Consider the following 21,491-nt stretch of genomic DNA (forward strand, 5'->3'; position numbering starts at 1 on the left):
CATCCTGGCATAATTTTAAGTATACCTGTACAAACTTATAATAAGAAGAATACACCATAAAAAAGGCAATATCATTTTCATGATGTAGCTGTGTACCTTGAAGCACTGCATCTTCACATACTGATCAAACATGAGCCCTTTCACAAGGAGATAAAATAATTTACTCACACGGGTTCTGTTTTGAGAAATAAGATTGCAAAAATGTATAAACTTCAACAATTTCAAGGAAATTAATTCTTTTGATGAGCAGTAAACACAATTTCTAGTGTCCAAAATCACGACAGTACTATGAAGCTCAACATTTAGTGACAGCAGCTGTGTGCTTTTTATGACTTCACAACTTGACAGCAATTGGTTTGATTATTCTCAAGTCAGTGTTAAACTCGGAAAGTTATATTAGTCTTAACTGCAAAAAATGGGTAAAAGTATATTTTTAGCACCAAGAAGGGTCTAAAGAACACTCGACCAGTAGTCTGATTGTCCAATTCTACATACTGCTCCAATTAATCTTTTTTTCTGTCTAGAAGATGTCTGACAAACCCACAAGTACATTAGGAGTCAGAAACTAAATTCCTCCTTAGTTTATGCTCAATTTTGGCAAACCACTTGGACATGCACTGGGCTGTAAGCTTCACTAAGCACTAAAGCACATGCTTAAAGGCAAACGTGTTTCAAGGTCCTCCTCTGTTTGAATAGATTTCAGCTCACATTCAGGTTCTTACTGCACAGAAACATTAGAGACTGCAAACTTCCTAAAGCCAAAGGATTCAGTCACAGATAGTAGTTCTCATGAAAGTGAAATTCTTTGAGAAATCTCTTAAGCCAATTGCTGCTAATGCATATCAACAACAAGAATTACAGCCCAGCCACTTAAAGCATGTTGAAAAAAGGTATTGCTCAGGTAAGCTGTCTGGATCCATGAGAAGATGAGGATTCTTTCTGACTAAAGTTAAATAAGGACATACATATATATATGCATATGTGTGTGCGTGTGCATGCATTTGTTTGTAAATAGTTGTAATTTCATTGGTAACACGTGCTCTGAATTAATTTACCAACTCTCTGCAGAATTAGATCCTCTGCCTAAACAATGCAAAATTTTGATTAAATCAATTTATTGAGTGTTTCACAGTAGTGATTCATGAAAATTTAAGTCAGAAATTACAATAACACCCACAATACATTTTTCTCCAGGAGCGTTCTTATATAAATCACTCCAACTGCCACATGCAAAGCATGCAAGGATAAGTGTTGCTAAGAAGGCCATTTGTCACATCAAGGATAAATTCACCTTCCTGTCTGTGGAGCTTTTCACAGAAATACATCAGTCTGACCTTTTTTAATTTCTTTTTCTTCAGTAAGACCATAGCAATAAAATCCTGGCATTTTATGTTAATTCAAAGTGCCCACAGTGAGCATAATTCAAATGATGTCACTGCGACCAAAAAGATTAAAACCAGATGAATTAAAGCATTTATAAATAAAAGAACATTCCTACCTTCTGCATTTTTTTATTTCAGATTCTATGAACTTTTAGACTGCCCTGATTTCCTTTGTATCCTTCATTACAAGATCTACCAGCCCTTTCAACAGCTATTCCTTCAGACAAGCCTTTTCCTTATGGGACTGAGGCTTGACTTTACAAAGACAGTTCTCTCTTTTATTCATACCCTCTTTGTAAATAGCTACAGTTTCCATAGTTTATTTGGTAGTGAATATCCTATTTCATATCATATAGATATGAAAAAAATCCCCAAGAGGGTAGAATTCTGGGGTGGCAGTAGTCTATTTTGTAGTGAATATGCTATTTAGGTGGAAATACTCCATTGAAAAATACTGGCTTTATTTTACTTGGCAATACAGAACTGTATTGATCCAGGATGATAAACCTCCCCGTTAGTCTAGTAATAGTTTGGGGGTTTTTGCTGTTCTGGTTTGATCTTGGCTATGTAACTCACTTCCAATCATGCAGGCTTCCTCAAGGACAACCTTAGTCCTGTGGAAAAGTACAGTAGACAATTTGTTTTTTCTTATGTCTCTGAGGCCATGTCATATTTTCTGGAATGGCACCATAACAATAGTTTTAGAGAACTAAAAAGTATAGAAAAGATTCAGGGCTGGACAGTTGCTTAAGGGGAGACATCGTACAGAGGGAACTTTCTGGATACCCACATTCCTCATTGCACTGAGTTTATTCCTGGTACTATTTCTGCATTGCTTTTCAGAAAAACTGTTTTATATATTTAAAAATAAATAAATCAGTATTCCAACTTGACCTCAACAGAGAAAGTCTGCCTTGGACATTGTTCTCTTTAAGGTTTTTGTTATAGCACCAGTTGAACACTCAGCCCTGGTATAGCTCAAGGATGTTCATAGTTTCTTTGCTGTCTTTGCAGCAACTTATGTACTTCAGGTTATGAATACGAGTCACTGTGCCACTGAATGAGCTCAGAGATCTGGGAATCTTACAGGATTGACTACTGTATAATAATCCAAAAGCCATTAATTTTAAAAGAAAAATTACACTGATTTCAGTACTTTTGGTATGCCATGCCTTTGAATATTTGAGAGCAAAACACCTGTTAAAGCTCCTGCACATCTTCAGAGCTGCTCTTTTTCTTACTCTGTTTGGGACAAGTCATTTGCTGCAGCTGTGTTATTTGATGTTTCAGTTTATCTACTGTATTAACAGCTTTGCTTTGGAAATTCAACATAGTTTCCACATCTTCTGCAGTATCAAAATTTACACTTCAAATAGCATAAATAACTTGCAGAATTTCCAATATAAGTGACTACTAACAGGGGAAATACTTTAGAATGACATTAATGAGCATCTTACCTGCTTTATGCAGGATTTCCTTTTCTTGTGTGTATTTCTGCCTTTGACTACACTTAGATCTTCTTCCACTTTTTTCACTATACCTTTTGATCCCAGAATTTCTTGCTGTCTTTGCTTAAGCTACACTTCCAAATCCTAAAATATGCATGACATTACTTCCACGTTCATTACATATGTCCTTTTCCTGTCACAATAAATAAATGGTCATTTTCTCTCTTGGTGTAGTTCCATAACATAAATCTTTCACCTAGAGAGTTGATTTAAATGCATTTTTGGCTCTTCCATACCCTTCAACTGTCTCTGCTGCCAGAATATTTGTAATGTGGAACCATTCCCTCCCATGTAGTAAGCGTCATTGTAAAGTGAACACTCATCAAGAGTTACCATCTAAAAGATGTCTGAGATTATCCTAAACTTGAAAGAGGTTATACTTCCAGTAATTTCATGACAATGTATGCTAAAAGTTAATGTATATTAGTTTGGAAATTTTTTAAGTTGCTGGAATACAACAGTTGTAACATACTCCATAATGCCTAAACTTAGAAAAAATTGGCTCCTATGAACTTTGCTGGGAATTGACTGTCCATAACTAAAGGCAAAAATTTGAACCATATTTAATGTTCTATTTCTGGAGGTTCTAGTTTCAGTTTTCAGATGTATAGCATAATACTGAAATATTTGCTCAGTTATAATTGCCATTTGTTCCTAGATGAATGCTGAGTGAAACCTTACAGGTTAAAACTAACTCATATTTAACACTCTCTGTAGCTCAGAACTTCAAGATAAGCTTGTTTGTTTTACCTCTGGCATATGCCAAAATTCTTTTGAAACTAAACTGAACAGCTCAGACTTAATGACTTGTCAGCCTTTGCATTGTCTCTTCTACAGTAATAACAATAAATGTGCACTAATGTGATGCTTTTCATCTAAAAGTCTCAAACCTCTAGGCATACACTAAGGAGAAAACAGAAAATTCATCTTGCTTAAACAACAGTCCTTACACCTTTCAAGCCTTATAATAGATTTTGTTGCTAGTATTTACCAATGCTCAGAGGTATTGCAGATTAAAAACATGTTTCTATTTCCCAGTCTGGCACTGTCTACATGAGTCTGAAAAAAATGTAGTGTTTAATGGTGGCATAAGAAATACCCAACTTAGAAAGGAGAAACTTTTACTTTTTTATTTAAACTGTAAAGAAACAGAAAATAACATCATGTCTCTTTCCCTTCTTCCAGATTTATCCTAGTCTGAGGCTCTCTCTTCACAGGTTCAAGGCGATATGCTCCAGCGGTATGTAAATCAGCCTCATTCCACAGACTTAGAGGATCTGTAATGTATGAGTTGAGCATATGTCCTTCAGAAAATATTTCAGTTTTATCCAGCCGGTACTGAATTTAGAAAATAAATTGCTAATGACACCACCTTCTTATTTCCATTTCCTATCATATTTTACGTTATTTATTTCTAAAAGATTGCCTTTCTTATGCAATAAATCAGGAGTAAACCATGTGCATAAATTTTCTTGTGTCCATTCTTCATTTTTCCTGGATGTTATTTCAAGTACCCACAAAAAAAATCAGGATCTTGCTTTCCCTCTCCCCCTCTATCACTTCTAACTTCTATGAGCCAGGATACTTTTTGTTATTGAAACAGGTATTACAGATTTCTGCGACTCAATTTAAAAAAATGGCTTATCTGCATCTCTGTCATTCATTATATCCTCTCCACTTTTCTGTAGAAGATAGAGGTTGTTCTGCTACAGATCTACACACAGAGAGAATGAAATCTGAATAATGTTGGGGAAGGTTTATTCAAGTAGTCCTCTGATCTTGCAAAACAAAAAGGTAGTGACTCTACTGAAGGCTGAACTCCCTCAAAGATCATCCTCAAAGAAGAGGCCCAGTACTCTGCACCATCAACAAAATGATACCAGTAAGCAAGATGTGAGGGCAGATGGCAAAACCAGTAAAGAGTTGTCTTGGAAGAACATAGCTGACAGGGCTGACCCTGCTCTCTACAGAATTCCGGGATTCTCTTACTCTAAAAGAAATAAATCTTTCCCATTAGGAAAAAATTCTTGTTATTCTGTAACATTCCAAGCCTAGACTTTCATGGTGTTTTCTTATCTAATACGCAGGACTGCTGTCATAGGGCTGGGGGCAGGTCTGGTAGGTGAGTTGATGTGACATGAAGGACCAACACCATTAGAAGGAAGTCGAACTGCTGAGCACAGAGCATGGCTGGGTACTTCAACTTCAGCACAGCTCATCAGTGTCTCTCCTGCACTCTGACCTTATGTACCACATGCAGCTGGTTGGCAAATTGCCCATGACATGCCAGCCTCTCAAACTGCATCTGACACTTGATGCAATTACACAGAAATTAAAAGGGGCTGCAGAGCTGTGCTGCAAATGTATGAGATACACAGCAGTGAGGGTAGACAGGCAAAGTGTGAGGTGAGAACTAGTGGTGAAAGTCTCACTGCTCAGCACATAAAACTTCATGGGTGTAAAGGACACTTTATTAAATAGCACTTGATACAAGCCACTGCTGCAAGAGCCATACAAGGCATTTGATTCCCAACCTGCTAGCTCAGGTCTCTTATCTAATCCTGTTCATATCCATGCACTGAGCTATTGGCAACCAGAAGGGAAAAGGAGAATATACTGTGTAAACACTCATGGCTAGCAGTAGTGCCTGTTTGCTATTCTTTTCACATTTCTGGGCAGGAAAGGTAAAATTCTGTTCAGGACCTTACTCCTCCCTCACAGAATACAAAGTCTAGTGTTCAAAGTGTTCTCCTAATGAGTTACTAATCATCTTAACTCTGTCTTTAAAATTTTCAGCACTATATCTCTCCTATTTCCATTCTAAGTCTCTAAAACTGTTTTACTGCTTAAAAAGCATTTGACTCGATATGTAAAAGACCCCTCCTGTCACAAATTTTAAAGAATTGATGATTTATACTTTTATAGGTAGAGATAGGGATCACAATCTCATACTCTACCTGTATTCTCTCCTTCAGCTTCTGGGAATGCTTCTTCCTCTCATTTATCTTCTGGCTTTTCTCCTCTAGGTCTGCCTCCAGCTTCTTTACCTGCTGCAGCAAAAAACCTTCCTCAGTCTCTGATCTCTTCCTTTGCTCTGTTTCTCTTTGCTGACAATTCATCACTGTTTCTATCACAGACTGATGCATAGCTTTTCTCAAAGTCTCTTTTTCTCTCTCATAAGGGACTTGCAGTTTGTATGTTTTCTGAGTAGTTTCTTCAGTTGCTCTCTGGTTCTTGCTCTTCAGGTTTTCCACCTCATTTATTAGAGTGTGTCTTTCCACACTGCATTTCTCATCTAAATGTTCCTTTTTACCCAGATTTTCTCTTCTAGATGCTTTGCATTCATTTAGCAGTTCATCAAACTCCTGATTTAAATGTGGAAGCTTGTTTTCAAAGCCTGCATTGGTATCTACCATGTCTTTAGAGAGGACTGCCTGTGCTTGTTTCACTCCTGTTCTCAACTCCTTCTCTTCCGCCTGCTTTTTACACAATGTTAACTCTGCCAAGGCTTCTTCCTTCAATCTCTTGTGTTGTTCTACTGCAATTTCAAGGGCCTGAATATGTTTTCTCAGTAACTGTTCTTCTTCAACTTTGCTTTTACACTGGAGAATCGTTTCCCTTGTCTCAGCAAGAATGTGCTGAATTTCTTCTTCGTGAGCCTCTCTCAGAGCCTCTATACTGGCCTCATGTTCATCATTCTTAGTGTTTAGGGCATATATCACCTATAGAAAAATACAAAATTAAAGTAGCTAGTGAATGGTAGCCATGCATCCAGTTACTATATTTATCAAGGTGTTAAACAATAAAAGAGAATTACTACAATAGATCAATATTTTGTGTGTGTGTGGTGGTTCTTTGTTTCATTTTTTTTTCACTAGGAACAGAAGGGACAGTTTTACACTGCAAAACCTTATAGGAAAGGAAGACAATACTGTGACAGGGAATAATTTTTTTACTTTTTGTCAGAAATTTCCTTTTTATTCTTGGCAACTTGTCACTTCATGCCTGTAGTTGGATCTCTAATGCAAGGAAGGGAATCAGGCCCCTTCTTAATCTAAATGACTTCTTATCTGTAGTCCAGTTCACCTGGCCTTCAGTGCAGGAGGGCTACCTGCCACATTGCCTTTAGCATTAGGAAGTGCTGGGGACCAGTAGTGGCAGATCTGTGCAGTAAAATCTGAGGTCCTGATATCTAGTTCATGTGGACCAAAATCACTTTGCGATGTAAATGAAAGTAAAGTATGAAAGGTGGATTAAATTCCACACTCCAACTAAAACACCATGGAATATGCATTCCTGGAAGCCACATGCCTTGCAAGTTAGTTTGGTCAGCATTGTATGGTAAGCATTACTCAACTGCAAGCCCCTTTTGCTTGATTCTGAGAAGTGTTTAGGCAATGTATTTTTTTTACCACACATTTCAGTAATAGTCATAAATCTCAGAAAACAGCTTTTAGCAGATGTAAGTGCCCCTCTGACGACAAGAAGTAATTTTTCCAAACAACTGTTTTAAATCCTTTGATGTTTTATTTTTTTCTACAAAATGCAGAATAATAATTCTTTTGGCTGTAAGACAAGTTATGACCCATAGCAGGCTTTGTTACCCATAACATACACCAAAGACCTCTCATGGAAGCTGGTGTACAAGCACACTACTATTGTTTTGAAAAGAAAATGCTATTAGAAGCCCGGAGTGGCCTGAAATGAAGAGTAAATGAGCAGTTAAGCTTACAAGACAGTTACATATAATTGCACAACATAGTAACTGCCTTGAAAAGATACATTTGTCTTTTCGGACCTTCATTAGGACATACAGGGACTAATCCAGTTTCTACTGAACATAGTTATCTAACTCAAGGAGAACTACACATTGTGTATTAACATGTGTGAAGGTTTTCCACTTATTTGTTTGGTTACATTTTTTTTAGGGATAAATTACTGGTCTACAAAACTAGGTTTGGAATTTGTACACAAGTTATGATAGATATATTCAGTCTGGCCTGAGCCCACAGAGGTCAATCAAAAGATTAGACAATGTTTGAGAAAATCATAGCCTTAAGTAAATAAATAAATAAATGAATACAGGAAAAAGGTCACAGCTAATTCTTTAATTATGCTAGAATTTTGGCCCTGTAATCTTCAAGCCTTCCTCAGGGCAAGCCTCAATTGCGAGTCCAATAAGTATCTTGACCACACGAAGTGTCACAAGCCTCTAATGTGTTGTATAAGCCCCAAAGATGTCTCCAGAACTACTGAATTGGCATATCTATGTCTAACCACATTTTGTGCTATCTGTATATGAATAACATATTGAATTTCAGTCAACCATAAATGAAAGCAAACACAAAAATACATCTCGTGTGTAGTCAACTTTCTCCCTGGCAGTAATGAATTAAGTAGAGAAGCCTTAAAAAGTCACAAATGAAAAATGTGGTCTGGATATATTTCTGGATAAATATGTGACAAAAGAGAAAAACAGCATTATATTCCTGAAAAATGTCAGACAAGAAGTCATTGTCTACATTTAGATATGTATATTTTTGGACCTTAGATTACAAGTTGTTAATTATTCTCTGTTATTTTTAACCACTTTTCCTTGAAATTGAAATAGTTGTAGTATACTGAGCAGTTTCCTTCACTAACTAAAATCCCTCCATGAACAGTGATTTCTTAACTATTAACAGTACTTCTTAACTGTTCAGGAGACAGACATAAAAACTACAAGGAGAAGATTAATTCTGCCCACATTCTATACACTGAATGACCAGTAACTAGGTTGGGCAATTCTTCAATTAACTACGTCAGATGCTGATGATCATATTTCTGTATTTCATTCCATCCATAAAACAGAAACGAACATCCACCACCTTTGTGACTCAGTCTTCCGCTCTTATTGGTTAATTTATCTAGTCAATCACCATGGCCTGTCTCATATTATTTTGTGTTCAGGCTGACAATGGAATCTGGGTTCCTCTACAGTCTGACTTAATCATAGAGATTTCCCAAAATCCACTAAGCATTTGACCACCACCATCACCTTAAGGGAGTTATCTAAAAGAATGGAAGAAACTGGCCTCTCTGCTCTATCTATGATTCCTACACTTCTGTTCAATAGTGGCTAGAACCACAATGAAGAACTTTAACTTGCATGACCTTAAATTTAATCTTCAAGCTTGAGTGCTGAAACTGACTCCTCAGTATCTTAACCTTCTTAAGAGATTTAATTTTTACATGGCTGATGCTCTGTACTTCATGAAATTTAAGCTGCTCAGATTACTGAATATAGCTACTATATTCCTATTCAAGATACCTCATTTTAGAGACTGGAGTTATATGGGACAAATGTGGGTCTTTATGTGCTGAAAGGAAAAATACTGAAAAATTATTTCAGCATCTGTACCTTGTGAGTGTACACGCAGCTGGGTAATGTGGTATAAATCCCTTAACAGTTGTGTTGATAAACAGTTTTTTAAAAGCAGCTCTAAAACTGACCATATGACAATACAGACAGATTTTCTTTCAAATTAAAAGAGCACTTCAATACTCTTGGAGTTGCCAGCATAATACCAATAGCTACTGCCTTCTTACAATTCTCCAAAACCAAATGGATTGGGAAACACTGTACTGAATTTATAGCACCTGAGAGTTGTATGGCAGATTGATATAAACACTATTACACACATACACTTGAGTATTAATAGTGCAGTGAATATGAATACATCTTATTTGCCCTATTCTATCCTCCAAATGCTGTAAATATAAATGGCATTTCCTTTCCCTTTTTATTTACAGTGATATAGAACAACAAAAAGAAACCCCCAAAACATTCGACTGCACCTCATCAGTGAAAAAAAAGCTAAAGTACTCAAACCAAAAAAGACAGTTCTCTGTTCCTACAGTAGTGTTAAATACTCTTATAGGAACTTGACTATCATAATGAAAAAAATTCTTCTAGCAGGTTGCTTTACTAGCTGAATAAGAAAGGAAGACAATTTGGTATGGAAGGTGAGGAGTGAGGATGCTAAGGTGAATCAAAGAAAAGCAAAAGATCATAAGTGTTCTTTTCTCAGGCCCAAGCTAGTGGACAAAAATCCTTCCTGATGGAGAAGGGGCTAGAAGTAAAAAAGAAGAAACACAAGATGGAGAAAAAGCCCCAGATGGGGGTGCCAAACAGGGTTCTCCTGACAGCACTCTAAACAAAGCAGTGAAGGAGACAAGCTTTCATTTATAGTTTGCTAGATGACTGGTGACTGTGTCATCTCCTTTTCACTAGTGGCAGCAGCATCTTGTCTTCACTGGCACTTGAATTTGTTTCTTTGAACTCATCTAGTTCCCAAGCAGATGAGAGCAGAGTAAGGTATCTATAAACATGCCAGTCTTAAAAGGGTCTCTTTAAAAGCAAAGGGCAGAGAAATTATTACAAGTAACTTCAGTTATTTAAATGAATGGCTCCTCTATCCCTCAGCCTCCTCTGTCACTAACTCTACAGGCTAGAAAATAAAACCACCCCCCACAATTTATTAATTAATACTCTAACAAGTCTCTCTTTTTTTTTCTATCACTGAAGAAGAACATCTTTTAATTGAGGTAATAGCCTAGGCTATGATTACCTACAGAACTCATCCTGTTTTACACCTATGCTGATTTCAGCTGAATGATACTGCTCTAACATATGAACTTTCCTTTGCTTCCTGAAAGTTCAAGAATAATTTTATGTGTCCAAACAGTTTCAGCAACTGTTGATAACATAAACATATAAATGGGTAGTATGAGAGAAGCTTTAAAAAAATTGGCACTCCGAACATCCAAACTTTATATTGACTCCATATCTGTACACCCACTTCATCCTGTTTTACCAACACTTTACAAACCAAAACAGATATTGGGTGATTATTAACTGAATGCAGTTAATCTTCCATCTATATTCCTTATTTATCTCCATTTTTTTAGATGTTTATGACTCTCTTTGAATTAGTATAATGTATTAACTTTAATATGTTGTTTATTTTTACTTCCAGGTCATTACTTAATATGCAAAATAACGCAAGATCTATCCCAGATCTTTGAAGCATTTGACTCCACACAACAGGATGTTTTAAACTTTTTTTACGGTTCCTGACTCATGTTGTATCTTATCTGTCAAAACCTTTTTCTACATAACTTAGAAATAATTTTGCAAAACTTAAATAGCAAAAGCACTATTACTTTTTTTTTTTAGATTTTGTGTGCAATTAAGAACTAGAATAAATAAAATCAGTCAGCATGACATTTACATGAAATACATTTCAATTTCTTTGTTCTCCCTGAGGTGATTCAAATCCATCTTGAGCGTATTTATCAGGTTAAGCTCTATTAAAATATCGCCAGAGGATCACATTACTTTTCAGTAAAAATTAGATTAGGTAAAATTTCTGCTTCTTAAAAACCACAGAACTAGATGAAAATACTTTAAAACATTATGCTTAAACATTGACAATTAATGTAAATTAACACACATATGTAGGCAAGCAGAAATGCCAAATTATTTGATTTCAAAGTATTTTCTTGCCACATTTAGCAATCTGTCTTGGTGAAATTCTTGCATAACTGCTTAAGGTCTCAAATATCCCCACAAATCTTAGGCTATTACAGTCTTATATGAGTTCAATTCTATCTCATGAAGCTCTTTCAGATGGGTGATGTGCAAAAAATAGAAAATCTGTTTGACATGAGCCACATTTTGACCTATGGCCTGTCTGTGCATTGTTGCTATTGTAGTCCAGGAGAATTTTTAATACAGAAGTCAAGTCAACAATTCTGTGTGAACAGAACGGGGAAAAAAGCCTTATTGCCATGTAATTCACTGATAATTTAGCCAGCCGGTTTTTGTTACATATCTAAAACTCATAGGTCTGTATCCTGGAAGTTTGATCTCTATGTTTTGCCTTCAGTGTAGATCTGTGACAGGCATAGATGAGCTGTTTCTTCCGAGTTGACACAGACCTTAAAAAGGATCATAAAGACTGAATCAAATTCTTACTATCCTGTAGTTTGCAGGTAAAAATCACATAAAGGACTTCTGAAAATTTAATAAGACTTCTTTATATATTCTAGATACTTTGCTAATTAAGAAAAGAAACCATCAGAACCCTCAGGTATCCATGAATTAATAATGCCAATTTCTACTACTGCATGCACCAAAATTTAAGTTCTTGCTGCTGTAAGCAAATTCAACTAAAAGGTCACATGAATTCAAGAAGTGACTGGAGAAACATATTGAATAAAAATCCACTCAGAGATATTAAATACTAAGATACTTCACCCGCCTCTGGAAAATCTCACAGATCACTGGAGGAAGTGAGAATACTTTACACAAGTGCACTAGAGGCACATCATATTCCTGTAACTCACTGGGCACAATCAGAACCAAGCTACTGGCCCAGATGGACTTCAGCATACAGTGCTTTTTAAAAGATATTTTTCTTTCAGCTTCTCCCCTCACTTTCAAAGCAGCATTGTTGGAGCCAGAGTCAACATATTATTATGTAGTTACAGGACTACATAACAGTACACATTACAATACTACACTATTACTCATATATCCATGAAATTTTTACCCAAATACACCTAACTGTAAAGCAGAACTAGACTGAATACAGCCATTACTCCCATTCCCTTTTCAGGAAGGCATTCTTATTAAGCATATGCTGGATATCTCCTGGGATTGTATGAATGATCACAAACCCAAGAAAACTTAACTAGCATATTGCCAGAAAAAGTGCAAACAGTCTGTGACGACTGCCCAAGTGGCAATGCACTGTAGTTGCATTGTAATGTCCCACAGTCTTGAGACAATTCAATATTTTTATGAAATACTAAGGTATATCAGCATCGTAGTAAAAATATTTCAACACTGTAAAAACATTTACAATTACCAGCTATAGTTCTTAACAGTCTTGTTATCGAATTCTAGTAGTTCTCTCTTCCTGAATGAAAAAAGCAAAATATATTCAACTGTAATCTCATATTTACATCTAAAGGTAGCTCTTCTGTAATCCTCTAAGAGGGTTATATAGTTACAACTAGTCGTGCATAGTCAAAAACAGATGCTGTAGCTTCCGAAGATAATTAAAACAGAAGACTTCTTTGGTAGTAAACTGTTTTAACTTCAAATTGTGTTTAGGTGCCTAAGAACCAAGTCATACAAAGTTTTGAATGACTACTACATTAAAAAGCTGCAATGTTACTTCAGAGGAATTTCATCAAGGTTATTAACTTAAGAAAAAAAAATCTCTATTTGAAAAGTCAGTCAGTTTGTAGTTTCGTTATAAAATAAAGGTAGTATTTCCTCAGTAATAGGGTTATGTGTATTCTGCTGTCTCCAAATCCTTTGGAAGACAAATGAATACAGATTAAGTAAAATGCCAAGTTTGAACCAGTACAGCAAAGTTTGAGCTCCTGTGCCTCACCGGGAGGTAGGATAAATTAACTCAGTCTTGTTACTGTACTAGCTACATTCTCACACTCCCTGATGGCTTTAAACACAAGCAAAACAAAACCCTCATATGCCTTATCTGTGTCTACTAGAAGTGTAGGTTAAGTGCTCTTTGGCACCACATAAAGTCAGACTGGTTGTGTACAGGCAGGAAAAAACAAATGAATTGTTACAGTGAGCCAGTTAATGTGTTTAAGATGTGACTATAAAGGTGGCAACAGAGGGAGTTCTACCTTAGTGGTACAGATATTTTAATAAAACATAAACACTGTTTTATCTAATGAAAATGCGACTGGGGGAAAAGAACATGATACTTTGTGGAAAAAAAGTATTTTATATATAAAACACAATGATGAAGCGTTCAAAAATCTAAAATACACAGCTTTAGAATATTTATGTGAGAATGTCTTCAACTGAGTTGGCATTGACTTCTAACTGGGGTATAATTTTACACATTTGTAAAACATTGGCATCTACATACTGGTTAAAGGAAATGTTAAGAGAGAAGTACAGTTATAGTGTCACTGAAAAAGATATTTTTAAATATTACCCGCAAACAAAAGACAGATCATAAAAAATATAAAAATTACACAATCATAAGATATTTTATTATCTACTGCCTAAAATATGCATATTAATAACATGCATAACATTTTGTATAAAAACATTATCTAGGGTTCCTTGATAAAGAGACTTGAATCTATTATGTACTTTCCATTATAAAGTAGTTTTGAGTTGTTGATTACTAAGGCTGTCAGATTTTCTGCAAATTGGTATAATCAGTGACAAATTTGTATGATAAGGAGGTAATTCCAGCACAGAGATATCATTCTTATACCTTGAATTAATTTAAATGATAACTTCTATCTATTAAAATATAAGATTCTAGGTTCCTTCCTAATAGAAGTAGTGGCTTTAAGACTGCTTTTGGCTAGTTCATCAACACAATTATATAACATTGCTCATATACTTAATGATCCAGAAGTTCCCTTTTAGTTTTGTAAGGAAAACATAGTGAGGACAGGTTAAGAAATCTCAGTCTGCACATTCTTGTCAGCTCATAGGCACAGATAATGCTAGCTTTTAAATCCTGATAGAAAATTGTATTCAAAAATCATGAAAACAAATACATCATAAAGCACATGGAGTTATTGGTAGCTGGTTTTATTAGTCTCGTTAGCACATAATTTAACCAGTTTTATAAAAAGTCTCTTTCTTCACCTATATAGAAATATTTTTTATACTCCTTGCCCAAAGGAAAAATATTGCTGCTCCAAAAGAATGATCCTAGTTTTTATGCTATTCTATTTTGCTTAATTTCTGTAGAATATTGAATACCTCTCTAGAGAACTGAGATCAAAAAGCCTCAAGCACACAGGAGAGCCAAGGCAGCATAATAACTAATCCACAACAGCTGAACCACTCTAAGCATTGGTTACTGAGTACTGTTAACACATCACAGTAAATAAGGTCAATAAACTTATCTTAAACAATGTGAAAAAGGCAACATATTTCAACAGGAACATGAGCAGACCACAGAAGTGCTCTGTTACAGTTGCTCAGCTGTTAGGTGCTTCCAGAATAAACTATTAGAATTTGATCATATTTCATTCCTATAAACAAAAACCAGCTGATATGTTTATGGCAAATAAAACAGCAAAGGTTAAAAGATCTAATATATAGCCATGCTACAGACACTGGAGTGGTGTAAAAAGCCTATGCCCTCACACACATGCCAGGTCATTTGCTAATTCTTCGCTAAATTTCCACCCACTGAGTGAAAGCTCATAGAATTAATATGAACATACATTTTTTATGCAAAAGTCAGCCATCCCTCCCTAAATAACTAAGGAAAGTGGGTTTTGCTTATCTAGCTGATTTTCCACCAAAGCTTATTATATAAAGTTCATATTTTCTACCTTGCTGACTGAGCTGAGGGGCTAAACCTTCTAATGACTGGTGGTGAAAAGCAGTTAGAGTGTAACATTTTGAACTGCTCCACACAGAGTCATTCAGGAACATCTGCCTATGCTGCTGCTTCTAGAAGAGGAACACATTTGCTTCCCTTTGACATTTCTTTCCCCTGAAGGAATAAAAAGGGTTCATAAGTGCATTTTACCAGCAATTAACTTTTCCTTGCATCAGCACTCTCCTCCTTTGTTGACTCATGGTATCCAACATATACACACAAAATTCTTGCCAAACTGCTCGATTTTTTTTTTTACTAACAATCTACTTGACCCATAATGCTGCAATTTAAAACATGCTTCTTACAATAAGACTCTCAAATTCACAATATAGAGTCAGATGAACCCCTCGGGAAAAAGAAGGGTTCGAAGGCAAAAAAAAAAAAAATCCCTCAACTGGTATCCAGGAATTTGTCTCTAAGAAGGAAACAGAAATGTTTTGTGGCGTAGGTAGCTGTCTGATCACCAGGTAATGTCACCTTCCCAGTTATTCATATTAGGCTTGATTCCAGAACTGCAGTCCAGAACAGCAGATTTACTTTGAGTCCCATTGCCAGAGATTTGAAAAGAAGCCTGAATAACATGGATATCTGCAGCATATCTAGTTCTTGCCAGAACTTCCCGAACCACCTCGCCAATGAAAGTTGATCCACTTTCCTCAACATTCATCAAAAGTTCATTTGCATTTTTCATCCTATTTCAAATAAAAAAGACTGTCCTAAGAATCCATAAGCACATGCATATCCTGCAATAGCCAATGGTTGTTAGAAATCTGTAGTTTGAGACACTAGGGAGTGAAACCCAAAGCGTCTTATAAAAATCACCATGCACTTTAACTCCACATTATTCTCTACAAAGAGCCATCAAGCAGAAAACAGCACTCCAAGAGTCAAGTTTAAATTTCTCCATCAAACACTGAATTACTAGTACAAAGTCATACATGCTGCTTCAATCATATGAACAGGTTGACTTCAAAACAAATGGGCTACAAAAACCAGTAGTTTGCTGCTCAAAACAAACAAAACATTACTTTTGCTGCTACAGCCAAAAATGTGCAGAACAGAAAAATGCATGACTGAAGGTATGAAACCTTCCTATATCCTACCTTTCCAAAAGCAGAAATACCAGGGCAGTAGAATGGGAGCAGCTGTCAAGATCTCTGGCTCCAGATTACCTGAGGAGACTCCCTGCACCAACCAATGCCTTTACAACATAATCACCACTACATGCAACAATGGAAATCTCACCCAGTTTGGTCTTCATTGATACCTTTGCACGCCCCTGCTTTGCCTTTGAGAGTAGGAGGAGAACACTACTGACTATGTAACAAAGAAACAGAATGGAAGTCAAGATCTGTATCCTACACCTAATTTACACATTTTGTATTCATCTCACCTGGCACAACACTGAGTGGATGAGTAATGAGATCATCATCTCCTCATCAATGAAAATCTAAAGTCACTGAGACAGGAAGCTGCAGCTGTGCAACAACAAACAGCATTACTGCATACTAGGTTAGAAACAAGAAAGGAAAGCACTATGAGCCATTTAAACTTAGGAGGGATTTTATTATCATCATCTCGACTGCAATATAGCCAAGAAAACAGTGATTTGAAAGGCAGCTCTCAAAGTTCCTAGGCCAAAAATTATTACAACAAATTTTCCATATAGCCATTTTTCAGCTAATTTGGTGTCATATTTTGCTTCTTACTGTTTACTGTTGGTTCAGATTTAGTCTACCCAGAATTCAGAAGGGAAAGCACATGATTTAAATTCCAATTCTACCGTGAGTTCTCTATAAGTGCAGTGTTATTGCAGAGAAAATTGGTTCTTAAAGGCCACATTCCAAAACAGAATTATTTGCTTTCTGGACGTATTTTTTTGAGCTCCAGATATAAATAATCTTTTTTTTTCAGATGACTGAAAAGTGTCTAGAGGAGAAATTCTATTAAAAGTAAAGAAATCAACCCTCTCACATTTTAACAGTAGAAATTTAGCAAAAAAAAAAATTGAAAAAACACTGCAACAAAATTTTGCAACACAGGCAAAAAGTAAGGATCATATTGTGTACAAATCCTATTTAACAAAGATAGAAACAAAGCACCTGTAAAATAAGTATTGGTATAGTACAGTGAGTATACTATAGCATATACAGTAGCCCTTCTGTATGTATTGATACACATGATGTACATTATCACACACAGTTATCGTGAGATGAGAACGATGGCACTGTAACTACTAAGCCATTCTAACCTGAGCATCTGAATGACTTCCTATTGTTTGACCTGTGTTTTGTCAGTGTTTTTTCATTGTTAAAACGTCTCTATCAATTGCAGTGAGGTTACAGGAGGTGCAAAAGCTGTGTTAGTAAACAGGGGTAGTAAATAGTTTTTTCTCGCTGACAAAGACACATACGTTTAAAGGTAACTGCCATCTCCTACATATCTTCTCTTATTTCTTAACATGGTGTGGGAAATATAGTGCAGTTCAGTATTTGACCAAAAGTTTAGGTACAATATACTATGCAATTTAGTCCTGCCTCTTCTCCAACTCCTACCTTTTACCAACGTCATTTGAAGTGTCGCTACTTAGGCACATCACGGACAATTAACTACGAGTCAAAGTACTGTTGTACTGTAGTACCTCGCTTCCGCTGCAGCTTTGCAACAATATTACTCGTGAACCTATAAAATGCAAACTACTTGCCGTCTTCGTAATTCTAGGGGAGAACCCGGATACTGTCAATCCCTCCGAACAGTTCAGGGGCAAACCCCGTGTCTTCGCAGAGCTGGAGCTCTTCTCGTTATGGTCGCACGGTAATTAGAGCACTTAACTGCGAGGCATCTGTCGTCTGCCATAAAGGCAGCCCCCAAGGCTGGGCTGCACCCTCGCGGGGAAATGCTTGGAAGGAAGTTTGAACCCACTGATGTTCTCAGTAGCCGCCCTAAGAGAGAGGACCCGTTTCCCTTCCCTCCTGTCAGACAGGGGCCATCAGGAGAGACAGCTCCGAGGCACCCCCGCCGCCCCGGCCAGGGCAGCCTCACCTCCCTGGGAAGGCTGCAACAGCGAGACTTACCTTAGTGAGCTGGGCAATCTTCTTGCACATTTTCATGTGCATATCCCGATTGTACTCCTCTGCCGAGCCGCTGCGAGAGGCTTTAGATCCATTGCAAGTCCCGGGCTGATGAACGTTGTTTATGCCAGAGGCCATTAGGTTTGAATTTTAATCAGGTCTGTGTGTACGCTCCGGGGAGCGCGATCCCGTCCCCGCTGCTCGCCGCCCCCGGCGCTGGAGGAACTTCAGCCCCAAACAGGGCACGCTCCAGCCGCCGCCGCTCTCCCTTCTCTGCAGATGTCCCAGTCCTTCAGCAAAACACCCAGGCGAGCAGGCAGAGAACAACATGTGCAAACATCCTGATGGGGATATTTTTTTCCCTCCCCTTCTCTTCAAATGGTTGAGCTTCCGCCAGGAGAAGATGCCAGCGGCTGGGTGCTACAAATTTCCCAGCGGGGACACTGAGCCAGCCATACAGGCAGCAGCACAGGCATTGCCGGGGATCTGTTAGAGCATAGATCGCCTGAAGATTAAATCATGCTGCCTTCTTGGGCTGCCAGAGCATTGCAGAAGTCATCAGAGAAGGCAGTGTTGGCACCTTTCATAAGCTCTGTTATTCTGGCTCTGACTCTTTAAAGTCTGGACAGACCACTTAAGTGATGAAGAAAACCTTTGCTCAGTTTTTGCTGCCACACTGAAAAAAGGATGGAGCCAAGAGGCACACGAGAACAGCTGAGCCCTGGAGCTGTGTCCAGGATCCGGTCTGCCTGCTTTATCCAAAGCGACTCAGTTCCCCTCAGTTACACTAAATGCAGTGGAAAGGTGCTTGAAGAAAACCGACAATATTACAGGTCTTTGTTTTTTTTTTTAATGTGCACATTGTTTCAAAGAGATCAGGTCTGTACATGTAAAATAAATAAAAGGATAGAAAAGGCAGAAAAAAGGGCACAAAAAAAGAGGCAAGCTATTAAGATAATGGAATTTTAAAAAAGAATGCTTCAAATGTTACATGAGAATAAACTGGTTAGTTAACACGTTTAAACAAGTCTAGAAGAGAAAAAGGAAGGAGGAGAAGGCCAAGCAGGGTGAAATCAGAGAGGTGGAGAAAAGGAAAAGTGAGAAAGAACAGGTAAGAGAAGCTGAGAGCTGCTCAACACCCCTTTGATGTGTCACTAGCCAGTACACAAGACCCTACGGAGCAGGTCAAGGGCTCCACCTCAGCTCACACTGTCTTGCAGCCAGAGGGACTCGTGAGCCTGTTCCCTCCTCCTGCCCCATGCAGCTAAGGCAGCTTTCCAGTCTCACCTCCTGGTAGTACTTGCCATCCTTCTTGGGCAAGAAGCTTCTGCTTTGCTAGTGGTGGGTTTGAAAAAAGAGCTTCCTGAGGACTATTAGAATTGGAAAGGAGGATTATGTGGTGTTGGCTAAGGGCAGGATAAAAGGAAAATGGGAAAGCCTTGATGAGGTCGAGGAGAGATAAAGCACTTTTAAGAATAACACAGAAGAAAAGGATCAGGGCAGAAGAGGAATGCCTACAGGCGGTGGGGAGAAGTAAGAAGACCTCGGGACAGGAAAACCAAACCCTTGAATTGCTGGGAGAAAAGGGGAGGCTGTAAATATCCAGAGGCAGAAGAATCTTCACTCCAGAGTGAGAGGAAATGAGGACTTAGAAATGCAATGTAGAAGAGAAAACAAAGATGATCACAGTTGCTGGGAGATTCTAAGCAGGCAAAAGAAGTTTAGCCCAGACAGAATATTAGTAAGAAAAGGTAAGAAACAGATCCCTGCACAAAGGAACACCAAAGTACAATTTCTTCACTCACTGACACAAATGTCCAAGGTGCTGCTGGAACTTCTTCTGTGACTAGGGCACAGGCACATGGCATTGTCAATTGTCTGATAGCTAATAAGACACTTAAATTTAACTCAGTTAATATGGTTATATCTTCTCTACACAGTCATCAATTTGAGAAAAAGTGTAGAAATTTAATTATATGTAAAATTTTGATTAAATTGGCAAGCTTATTAGGACAATCAAGAGAATAGCAAGAGCTGCAGCAATATCCTAGCACCCTGTTTCCTCAGGGGAAAAAAAACCCAAACAAAATTAAGTGAAAATAGAAAGCAAATCAGGAAAATGCAAAATGTTTTAAAAGTACTCACCATAAGTTACCTGTGTTATCGCTCTACTATATGGACAGTAACATGGCACCAAAAGTGGAAGGTTTATAGTCTTCTACTTGTGTATGGTTGTTCAGCTGAACAGCAGAGGACACACTGGACCTGGAAGCTCAGGTGGACAGAAACTTGAGACCCATACATGGGCACAGGCAGAGCAGAGGAGCACAGACCATCAGGGACAGTGTAAATGGAATAAACCACTGAGATATCTCAAGCTGGTTTTGTATTTTGGGGGGTTAGAGGGAAAAACTTGAGGCTTTGGTACAAGATGGTGTTTTAGCAGAACATAATTTGTCACTAGTAAAGTATTTTGAGTCCAGACAAGACTTTTCAGACAATACTTCAAACACTGGAAAAGTTTCAGTCAGATCTCATGCACCAGAAAATGCAACCACAGAACATAAATTCATGGATGACTCAAGTTCATTAGTCCCATTATTCAAAAACTCCACTTGGTTTCAATAACAGAATTTCAGCAGATAATGCCAGAGCATTTCAATGAGCATTTAACATCTTTTTTTTCTTCTCATTGATCTAAGGATCACCTATACATAAGATGACAAAGCAAGGACATCACAAACCATAATATAAATGTGTAGTACACAAATGAGGGGTTTGTGAGAATGACATGGAACACATAGGTGGATTACAGAATGTTTATAAACTTGGGGCAGTAAACAGGAAAGACAGTTTAAAATAAAAATTAGAAGTCTAAACAGAAAATACATAAACTTCTGCTTGAATTATTATTACTGCACTAGTTTTCACTAAAGTGTGAGAGAAGGTGGTCATGTCACTACCATCTTTCTAAAAGTCTGTGAGTAACTCTATATAGCTTTGCTGCTCAGGTGCATTAACAAATAACCTTTTTATTACAAAAGACAAATCATACATGATAAGACATACATACATAAAAGACTATAA

At 37.4% G+C, this 21,491-nt stretch overlaps 1 protein-coding gene across 4 annotated transcripts in view; it reads right to left on the minus strand.

Moving 5' to 3' along the window:
- Positions 1 to 18,938, minus strand: part of FAM184B (family with sequence similarity 184 member B) — a 41,103-nt gene extending 22,165 nt beyond the window's left edge. For 3 of the 4 annotated variants that reach the window (XM_018067749.3, XM_018067745.3, XM_018067737.3), the window contains exons 1-2: positions 18,408 to 18,938; positions 5,848 to 6,612 (exon numbers count right to left, since the gene is read on the minus strand). In XM_018067749.3, coding sequence (XP_017923238.2) covers positions 5,848 to 6,612; positions 18,408 to 18,542 — 900 coding nt within the window. In that variant the 5' untranslated portion in view covers positions 18,543 to 18,938. The remainder of the gene's footprint in view (positions 1 to 5,847; positions 6,613 to 18,407) is intronic. The other variant, XM_018067754.3, reaches the window with a different exon arrangement.
- Positions 18,939 to 21,491: the final 2,553 nt, after the last annotated feature.

This window comes from Manacus vitellinus, unplaced genomic scaffold, assembly GCF_001715985.3.
Source record: "Manacus vitellinus isolate BGI_N305 unplaced genomic scaffold, ASM171598v3 scaffold_0_pilon, whole genome shotgun sequence".
NCBI classification, from domain to species: domain Eukaryota; kingdom Metazoa; phylum Chordata; class Aves; order Passeriformes; family Pipridae; genus Manacus; species Manacus vitellinus.